Genomic DNA, 10,975 nt, shown 5'->3' with positions numbered 1-10,975 from the left:
ACTTCTTTTTTGTCCACTGCAAAAAAGAAGGAAGTATGTAGCATTTCTGCACAGAACAGTTTCACTTTGTTTTTCTCTCGCTCTTGACTCCTCTTGTATCTTGTGTGTCTCAGACATCTTCTTTCTTGTGTTATACTGTGAGATCAGATTAGAGGTCACAAGTCATCTCAGTGTTCAGAAAGACTTAAAAAAAACTTCTGGGGAACAAGTCTTTAAAGACTATTTTTGAACAGATTTATCCTTCCTTGGCTGTAGTCTTGTGTGAATTAGCATAAACTGACAAAATGACCGCGTGAGCTTGAACTACTGTCAGATATGAAAGTTGCTTCAACAGAAAATGCACCTGTAATCTACTTAGACATATGTCTGTCATTCATCATACTGTAAAACTGCCAATATCTTTGTCAGAAAGCTACATGCACACTTGTAGTCAGAGGTTTAGATACACCTATGATGGACACAAGTTACTGTGAGTAATGATGGGCTCATTATATCTGTACTGCTCACTATTATTTCTATTGTGATGTAAGCCCTTGGATTGCCACCTTCCTTCTCTTCTACTTCCTAAGTAGCTTCCTTCTAATGATATTATATCACTAAGCTCTCAGGTACTTTCCGACCAGTGTGGAAGTTTGCTCTGCGTATCTATAATTCCCACAGGTGTGGCATGTTTGGTGTATTTTATAAGATAACATTCTGGGTATTTTTCTCTACTATCAAAGTAAAGCCAAGCAGAGATGTGATATTCTGGTGAGGGCACTGACCTTTATGTATTCTGCAAAGTACTGTGCTCATATGTTTCCCGGAGGTTTGGCTCTTACGCCAAGTTTAAAGTGCATGTTTTTGTGCATTAATGTCTCTTCAAACCACCAGATGGCAGAAGTGAGCAAACATGAACAGACGGACATGGATTACTGCTGTTCAAGCTGCTCGCCACTAAGCAGGCCAGAAACAAAACCTCCATTTTTATTTTTAACATGTACCATGCTCTTATTTGGAGAACGCTGAGAACACTGTGTGACACCGTCATGCACAATGAAACAAATAATGAACAAGAGAACTGAAACTCAAACGCTGTGAAGAACAACAAAATTCTTCTAAAACAATGAGAGAGACTGATAAAGTCATACAGAAATGATCAGTTCAACTTATTTTTGGTAAATGTGGTTTTACAAGTTACTGAGTCATGGGTTATACTCAGTTTTTTAACAGATGGCTTTTGGCTACATTTTGCCTTAGTTTTTGATAAATAAATAATGATACCATGTGAAATGCTATGTTGTTGCTCAACTGAGGTTGTATTTAAATATTTTAAAGCCAGATGGTTTTCTTATTATGTATTTATACATAAGACCTTAGAATCGACAGAAGTTGTTTTTTCTTCTCACCACGGCCTACAGCCTTTCTGTGATGCATGGATATTAAGAAATGAAGTTCAAATAATAATAACTTCAAAAAAAATGTTACACTAAGTTAGGCTTTATGTAATTTCAGTTCATGGTCAAGGCAACTGCCGGAGTTGAAACCGAGCACCAGAACGGGGCTGAATTTTGTACGGTTGTCGTTATGGTTCAGAAACTGCTTCCTGGGTTTTCTTCCTAAGTTTTTATATTTTAAAGATTATCATGCATTTTATTTAATATTTGGAATCATATATGCATACATTTACTTTTAACCAAAATTGTTTAAGGAAAATAATAAAATAATGTATGCTGCCTTTACATTTAAGGGCAGCATTTACAGTTTTGTAGAGACAGGCTGCAGCTTTTCATGGTTTTCCCCCTGTAGTATATATCTCTTAAAGAAATATAAATGTGCATAAAATGTAAATTTTAAATAAAAGTCACTTTCAGTAACAAGTCATCAGCTTTCAGCTAAAAGAAATGGGGCATGTATAAAAGATCATGCGAGGGTGAGTTCCTCTTTGTTTTTTGCCTCATTTGTGTTATCGAAACGTCACAGGTCTGTGACATAATGTAGATTACAAAGGTACAAAGGCATGCTGACCACTGCATCCAGTGCACAGACTGTGTGAAATCAGTGTCCTACCTTCCTGCTCCTCTCCACATTTTATTTTATTGCCAACACTACAAATCTGTTTTATTTTTGTTATATCAGCTCTACATTTTTAAATACAAACACCTGCATTTTATGTCCAACAGATGTTATCAGTGATTTTATTTTTTCATGAAAAATCCCAAAACAAAACAAAGATTTTAGAGATATTAGAATGCATTTCTTCATTTCATATATAGGATTCTTGAAGTGAACACAATTTTAAAAACTCCTCTCTCTGTACATTCTGTGCAAGAAAAAGGTAAATGAATATAACTGTCAGCTGCTGCAGCCTTTGTCTGTTGCACTCTGTAGACTGCGTTCATTAAAAAGTACAAGGAACAAGGAAGTGTGTGGAGGAACACATTTCGCAAGTGTTAAGCATTTCTTCATCAACTTGGGTTTGGTGTTGCTGATGACTCATTTTGCTCTCAGTATGTTTTCTGTCTCAATCATGTGGACACAGCAGAGAAACTTTTATCTGGCAATAGGTGAGCTGCATTTGACATTTTTAGGTTGATCTGTCTTATTTTTCTACACTTACACAAAGGGTCAGCGTGACAAGCACTGTTACATTCAAAATGCCTTAAATTTAGAGTTAAATTTCCTTACACCAGATCTTTTCTTTAGTGTGTCTATATCAGAAACAAAACATGTTCATGTCTTGTTTCAGGTGTTTAATGAACCTTTGTTTTTTCTGCAGTCTCTTATCTCTTCATCTCATCTTCAGCTTCTGCAGGTCAGTCTTCTTTTGCGAAATTTGTTTCGGATTATAAGGTTTTGCATAAATATCACCACATACAGAAAATGCTGAGAACTCTGTTGTCTTGTCTCTTTCTTTTGCTAGATTTTAACATCAGTTTAGTTGGGCAAGCTCGGTGCTATGGAAGAGTAGAAGTCTATAACAGCACCAGCAGGGGAAAACTCTGTGATGATTCCTGGGTCTTAAATGATGCTATAGTGGTCTGCAGAGAGTTGAAGTGTGGGAAGGCACTGGCAATCTCTCAGTCGGTCAGCTTTAATTCATCAAAAGAAGAAATGTGGCTTGCTGATGTAAACTGTTCGGGGCGAGAAACGTCTCTAATGCAGTGTCCTCATGGAAGATTTGGAGAAAATGGCTGTGAACGCAATAAGGGTGTGGTTGTTGTCTGTTCAGGTGATTTACATCTACATTTTAGAGCTAGGCCCATAGAGCTTTATAAGTCAATACACTTTGATGCAGGCATGCCACTTTGAGGTTAATAGGTGCAGCACAGGGGTGTAACACTTCCTACCTCAGAGCAGTTCCAAGATAAATTAGATTAATGATAAATGGTATTCATATAATTCCTGCAGTACAGTTGGCATTATAATAAGTAGACAAAGGAATGTGAGAATGCAAAATGATAATATGAGGTTAAGCATATTGCCTGTTTTGATCGTCACTGTAAACAAACACAAGAAGAAAAGTAAGAACAGTAAAGCTTCTGAACAGGAATATGAACCATCAACAAGTGACATGACGTGGCTGCAAAAATATCACTTATGCATTAATGCCTGTGAACCTTGTATATAAATATCTATTGTATATATCTGTATTTCTTGACATGCAAAGAGCATCTTATAGAGGAAGTCTTCATGACAGTTAGGATCAGCAGTTGAGTTGCTAAATTTAAAGTAACAAGTTGTGATTATGAATGACACTTCACAGTTGCCAACAGGTCTATTTTGATGATATTTAGTACAGTGTACAGTAATAGATTCCTAGACGACTGAAGTGAATGAATGCAAAATGTCTTACTTTAACACTGTAAAAGTGGTATGGACTGAATGCTACTTTGTTTTCCTATTTTTAATGTAGAGACCCTGCAGCAGCCCAACATCTCCCTGGCATCTCTTGATGAAGTACAGGTCTGGGGTCCTAATGCAGATGCAGAGATCACCAAGGGCCATAGCTTTGTCTTAACCTGCTTCATTAACTCAAGCATCAATTCAAGCCATTTCAGTCTGATCTTCTCCAACATCCCACACATCAAGCCATCTGTCAACAACTCAGCTTCCTTTAGTTTCCCTGTAGCTGAGTATAAACACCAGGGCAACTATAGCTGTGTGTATTACATAACTCTGGAATCAGAGAACTTAACTTCTACCGAGTCAGCACCGATTCATGTCGTCATCAAATGTAAGTACTGGACATAAATATCACCATTACTGTATGTCATCTTCAGTAATTTACAGGGTCACTTGATCCAGTGCAACAAGTTCAAATGTGTAATGGAAAATGATAACACAACCAGCAATTCAAAGTAATACTTCCAAAAGTCGTCATTCCTGTATTATGTAAACATTAAGCAAACACTTTTTAAGATGGATCAGCTTTTACATCAACACTGTACTCACCAGCCACTTCATTAGGTGTACTCGTTCAACTTCATGTGGCAGCAACTCGATGCAGAAGAATTTTATTTAACCCTTTAAATAAAGGGGCGATCGTGGCTCAAGAGTTGGCAGTTTGTCTTGTAATCAGAAGGTTGCCGGTTCGAACCCCGGCTCCAACAGTGTCGGTCGTTGTGTCCTTGGGCAAGACATTTCACCCGTTGCCTACTGGTGGTGGTCAGAGTGCCTGGTGGTGCCAGTGTCCGGCAGCCTCGCCTCTGTCAGTGCGCCCCAGGGTGGCTGTGGCTACAATGTAACTTGCCATCACCAGTGTGTGAATGGGTGGATGACTGAACGTGTAAAGCGCTTTGTAGTCCTTAGGGACCAAGTAAAGCACTATACAAATACAGGCCATTTACCATTTAAGACCTACCATAGAACCAAGTCCGCCAGAGCTTATCTTTATATTTTTACATGCCGTAGTGCCATTTTTGGGAGCATTTCAAGTTGCTATTCATCAATACAACCATTATAGCCCAAACTTTAATAATATGTATGCATTAAGTGCAAAATAACTACACAAATGGCAAAAAAGTGCCGTAAACTACAAAAAAAATTGAAAATCGTTTTTGGTTTTTTTACATCTAGTTAGAGAAATTTAAGAGGTTTATCCCTCAAAACTGTATATACAAAAACATTGCACAAAATAGTTTCCAACAACAGGAAATTTATTTTGAGTGTCTTCATGTTTTTGTTTTTGAGATACACCAATTTTTATATACTGCAGGAAAAAATGAAAATAAATATTATAATGCAAATTTGCAAAAAAAAACAAAACAGCATGTGCATCAAAATAAATTATTTCCAGCAGTGCAATTTGAGTTCTAAGCATCCCAGAAACTATACAGAAAAGCATAGAGTCAAACATGACTTTTAAAAAACCCCCACCAGTGTAGGCTTATAAGGCCCCGAAGGTAAAAAAACAAAAAAAACAAACAAACTACATTTTCTTGTTGCTGCAAGTGCTTTTTATGCAATTTTTGCAAAGCTTTATGTGGAAGGAAACTGTGACCTAGGACAAGCTGATGGCATAAGATGTAAGTACAACTCATCTGGTTTCATATGCAAATTTTTTTATTGCGCTAGCTTACGTGGTTGCAGTTCTACAGTGATTTAAAAAAAAGTTACGCAAAACGGAGCGTTCCCGCTCAGACCGGTTTTAAAGGGTTAAGGGATTTTAAATGCTGGTGGTCCGAGTATTTCTGAATCTGTGGATGTACTGTGATTTTCCCTCACAACCATCTTTAGGGTTTACAGGGGATGATCAGAACATTTTTTCTGCTCTTGCTCTTGACGAAGGCGGTCGCACTTTTCTCCTCTCCTCCTCCTCCTCTCCCTTAGCTTCCCTGCTTAGCCTCTTATGTCCTTGTCTAGTCTCGTGTTTTTTGAATTACTTTTCCCTGGAACACTCTCTCACAGTCTGTTCTCTAAAACCTAAAAGAGGAATTATGGATTGGATCAACTGGTCCCTAAATGCAATTGACACCCCATTCTCAATGAGAAGTCTGGGCTCGGGTGAGCCTGAGTGCTGAGGATATCTACCTATTCGGAACCATGGTAACAGGGTTCTGGCGGATCGGAGCTGGCTTGGCCCTGACTTATCGAAGAATTAAGAAAGCGGAACCGGCTGTTCAAACTCCCACAAGGCTGCCCGCTGGGATTGAAACGATGGGAGAGGCGTGAGTTTCTCAAAATGGGCTCATTGAGTGCAGCACGGATAAGATCTTGGAGAGGCTACGGCTGCTGTGACTGCAGACTGGATACATCTCGGAAGGGCTAGCTTGGAATAACATCTCTGGGCGCAAATTGGATGACATCTCGGGGAGGCACACTGCCGTGAGTTCTCAGAAATCGGCTCCTTGAGCACAAGAAATGACAACATCACAGAACGCAAGTATGGTGAAGCTCGCGGCTCTCCAACGTGAGATTGAGAGACCAGTGTTGGACTGTAGAACTGCTTTGAAATTCTCATGAGCCGTTTGCACTAAAGTAAAAACCACCATCACTTATGCGGATACCCCTTTGGCACCAGTTGCGGTCTCAAGGCTGGAGCTGAACAACAACACCCTGATAACGACTGTGTTTAGTCTGTTCCTTCCCATTCCATGCAAGGCCACCTGGGTTGGCTGGAAGACTGTTTACTTAGCCTAGCAGGGCGAAGGACACTGTCTCAGCTGAACTCTGGACATGCACACACATACATATACACTGATATGCACACACTCATCCCCCCTCCCGTTCCAAATGCCTTCGACGCTTGTTCCCTTCCGATGCTGACGGGGATCAAGGAGACCAGCGCACGCAGGCTCGGATGTACTGTCTAATTCGGCTGTCTCTCACCCTTTACCCACCCCTGTTGCTTGTCATGTGTTTCTTTGGTGCATTAAGAGTTTTTTCATGTGCAGAGGTGTTTTTTTTTCTGTTCTCAAACTGATCGCCCTGTTGGAGCTCAGTCTGGGGGGAGTTGTTTTTTTCTCCTTATCTTTCCTCATGTGGTGCATTTTCCATTGTTATACCTCTCTGACCTGTCTTCCCCATGTGATGGTTTGTGTAATGTATGTATGGTCAGAGGGTAAGATGGCGCCGCCATTGCGTGCAATAGGTCGACAGCCTTATGAAATTTCCCCTTGTGGGACTAATAAAGGTATATCAATATCAATATCAATATCCAAAAAGGAGAAAATATCTACAAGCTGATTGGAAGGCAACACTAACTCAAATAAATTGTTCAGCCAAAGTCTGAAGATCAGCTCTGAAAGCACAAAACATCAGACCTTCCAGTAGATGAGCTACACCAGGTAAAGACTACACTAAGTTCCTCTACTGTCAGTTAAGAACAGAAAACTGAGGCTACATTTCACACAGGCTCACCAATATTAGACTACAGAAGACTGGTTGTTGTTCCCTGTTCTAATGAGTACTGATTTGTGCAACATTCAGATAGTAGTATCAGAAATTGGTGTAAACAGCACTCCACATCTAAACTCAGCAACTCAGTGTTACCTTGGGTCCCAGTGTTCCAACATCTGGAAGAACTGGAGATTGACGATGTACAACACAAACTCTACGGCAAGAGGGCGAGAAGTAATAATCATCAGTAATATCAGGTAAAGGGGGAGATATCATCCTTTTCACTCTCCTAGATTAGGTATTAAGCTCTAGGACCAACTGGTGCGATGAAGGCGTTGAATGCGAGAACAGCTGACCTGAAAGAGAAGATCGTGGTTGTACTGGGAACCTGGTCCATCTGTGCCCGACTACCAAAACTACAGAAAGTTTACTAGAAGATGTGAATGCAGCATTACAGACAACCCCTGCTGAGACCGTAACTGAAACCAACCAGCTGATCTACACCATGGCAACAGTAATCCTTTAGATGCTTGGCTACAAGATAAACAAACACAAGGAGCAGTACCCCTTCCTGCAGTTTCTTACATCACTCATGTTGCAAGACAAAAGTCATCTGTTATGATGTTAGAGCGCTTCAACAGACAGCATGCTAATGCCGCTCTGTTTCCACACTAAGTGCTGCTCGCAACTGATCTTGAAACGGTGAAAGCAGAGCTAGTGGCAACTTGTCTGGTATGCTAATCTTCCATCAGTCTCCCATCAAGAGAAAAAAATGCAAGTTGCTGGCCTCTTAGCTTGACAACTTCCAGCCATTTTTAACAGGACATGGAGATGCCCATGAGAATATCTACCCCATACATACTGTCACAGACAACAGATAACTCCATATACAAGATAACAGTAAAGTAAGGGATGGATGGATCAAGCCAAATTAAAAAAGAAAAAGAAAGAAAACCTGACCACAGCCTTACTGCTTCCATAAGAATTATGAAGATAAGTTACAGGATAAGCTGTTCATCAAATGCACTTTATTAACTGATCATCAGCTAGTCAGGTCTGTTTTAATACAATTCCACAATGTGTCTGGGAGTGTGGACTTTCCATCAACTGCCTCAACTGCAAAGAAACCCAAGTGTGAAATCAGGACCCACACACCATTTGATTGTCAGTCATAGCACTTTTATTCGGATCCACAATGTTTTCCACTGCTACAGCACCTTGTGTTCAACTGGGAAGCCAGCTTTCCAGCTCCCTCCCACACCACACACACCTCTCCTTCCCAACTCCAGACACTAAAAGGGGGGAGAGCTTATCAGTTAAAATCCCTCACACCTGTACTCTTCGACCTCCCGGTACTGCCCCTCCACTGCAGCAGAGTCAGAGACCGAACCTCTGCCACACCAAGAGCAACATCTCAGACTCTTCAGCTATATTGAACAGTATCATGTATGGCAAAAACTAAACACACCATATCAGCACAAACACTTTGCACTAACTTTTAAGCACAGATGTAAATGAGTTTGGTTTTGTTGTACTGTACCTGGGCACTCAGCAGTCATTGAGGCCACCATGAACTAATTGCTTCCATATTGTAATCCTTTATTTCTTAGTTCCTTGGCTGCTGCTGGTCTATTTAGTAGTTCCTCCTGCGATCCTGCTGCTACTGCTGGTCTTGACGGTGGTGTGTCTGGTAATCAGGAGACGACGAGCAAAACAACGTGAAGGCCATGTCCAGATGCAAAGTCTGTCCTTACCTGTGCAATGTATCAAATGAACAAATATGTCGGTGATATAGATGTGCATCAGTCAGTCAATCTTTTCTACTACTTATGTTTCAGTTACTGCCACAAATCGTTATGAAGATGAGGAGGAGGAGGAGGAGGAGGAGGAAGAGGAGGAAGAGGAGAGGGACTATGTGAATGTTCAACCAGTGGACAGAAACGACACACAAGAAGTGGATGAAAACAAAACTGATGATCATGATTATGAGAACATGGAGAATGAAGATAATTACATAGGATGCACACTGCTGTCTGTGAGTATAGAGGACAGAGCAGAGGAAGATACAGATGAAACCAGTGATGATGATAATTATGAGAACATGAAGGATGAAGATAATTACAAAGGATGCACACCACTGTCTGTGAGTATAGAGGACAGAACAGAGGAAGACACAGATGAAACCAGTGATGATGATAATTATGAGAACATGAAGGATGAAGATAATTACAAAGGATGCACACCACTGTCTGTGAGTATAGAGGACAGAGCAGAGGAAGACACAGACAAACCCAGTGATGATGATGATGATGATAATGAAAACGACTATGAAAATGTAACGGAGGAATATGCTGAACAAACTGTAGACATTTATGGAGAGGAGCAGAAATTTTATCAAATCTTTTAGGTTTCCAATGATTAGTATCAACCTGGGGAGCTAACATATGAGAACTACACAAGAAGAATACACACATCAACACTTTGAAGTCCTTTGATCTTCTCGGTGTGAACTTCTATTTCATAGTGTGACATGAATCTAATATCTAATAAAATCTAATGCAGTGTTTGTTAACTCAGCCAAGGCAGTTATGTTTATGTACGTGAGTCATTCTGTCTATATGTACAAAAAACTGTACAATAGCTTGAAAGGTTTTTAACAATTTTTGATTAAACCTTGTAGGGGTGTAGGACAGGGTCATGTTAACAATCCGTTAACATGACCCTTACATCCACCAAAGTCACCAAAGTCAACTCAGTTAGTTAAAACTGATATAAACCCATATACTACAACAAAGAAACTAGGATTTTTACACATGCGGTGTGAGCTGTCAACATATAGAAAATACCTAAAGTCCTACTTTAACTGCAACCACTCCTTCAAGGTCAATAGATTGAGCTGAAGGTACCACATATGATATATATGGATATATAAGTTCAGGATCTGTGCTAACAAAACCACGAAGGCAAGGCACCGAGGAGGTATCCTGATTAGATTACTCAGCCTCTTCACTTGGCTCCTTTCAATGTGAATGAGCAGAAGCTCTACTTTGAGCTTCCTCTGGATGTCTACTGTATTTACACTACCTGCAACACTGAACCAAACCACTACCCAGAGGAAACTCATTTCAACAGCTTACATCAGGGGTGCCCAATCCCGGTCCTCGAGAGCTACCGTCCTGCAGCTTTTAGATGCATCCTTGTTCCCACACACCTGAATCAAATGAATGGCTTGTTATCAGGCCTTTGCCAAACATGATGGTATGCTGAAGAGGTAATCAAACCATTTGATTCAGCTGTGTTGGAGTAGGGATGCATCTAAAAGCTGCAGGATAGTAGCTCTCGAGGACTGGGATTGGGCAGCCCTGGCTTACATCCACAACCTCATTTATTTGGACACTATGCTGAGCTTAGTCCTGCTGACATCCCACAAGTCTACCAGGACAGCTCATGCTTCACTTTCCCACCACTGTGAACCGGATCCCACCAGGCATTCTGTTTCTAGCACAGAATCAAGGCCTTGGATTTGGACCTGATGACTCATCTTCACTGCCGGCCAAAAAATCAAATGTAGGTTGAATGTTGTCATTTTTATCGATGCCTACACAACATGCCATTTGCAAAAAGAAGTTGCCAGGATTGCCCCATGTCTCTGACA

At 40.5% G+C, this 10,975-nt stretch overlaps 1 protein-coding gene across 1 annotated transcript; it reads left to right on the top strand.

Moving 5' to 3' along the window:
* Window positions 1–2,506: 2,506 nt before the first annotated feature.
* On the top strand, window positions 2,507–9,896 carry LOC113021361 (uncharacterized). The gene is made up of 6 exons (XM_026165990.1): window positions 2,507–2,546; window positions 2,759–2,794; window positions 2,903–3,211; window positions 3,896–4,216; window positions 8,931–9,062; window positions 9,159–9,896. Exons 1-6 carry the CDS (start codon window positions 2,510–2,512, stop codon window positions 9,725–9,727), a joined length of 1,404 nt encoding a protein of 467 aa, XP_026021775.1. The 5' UTR covers window positions 2,507–2,509; the 3' UTR covers window positions 9,728–9,896.
* Window positions 9,897–10,975: the final 1,079 nt, after the last annotated feature.

The sequence above is a fragment of the Astatotilapia calliptera genome, chromosome 4, assembly GCF_900246225.1.
Source record: "Astatotilapia calliptera chromosome 4, fAstCal1.2, whole genome shotgun sequence".
Lineage (NCBI taxonomy): Eukaryota > Metazoa > Chordata > Actinopteri > Cichliformes > Cichlidae > Astatotilapia > Astatotilapia calliptera.
The sequence above is the reverse complement of the archived record's forward strand: the minus strand, read 5'-3'. Positions and strand labels throughout refer to the sequence as shown.

Coding starts and splice junctions, on each gene's coding strand:
- LOC113021361 (XM_026165990.1), top strand. CDS start 2,510: ATGTGGACACAGCAGAGAAACTTTTATCTGGCAATAG. Junction 3,212..3,895: donor TGTGGTTGTTGTCTGTTCAG/GTGATTTACATC, acceptor TTTTTAATGTAG/AGACCCTGCAGCAGCCCAAC. Junction 4,217..8,930: donor GATTCATGTCGTCATCAAAT/GTAAGTACTGGA, acceptor TTTATTTCTTAG/TTCCTTGGCTGCTGCTGGTC.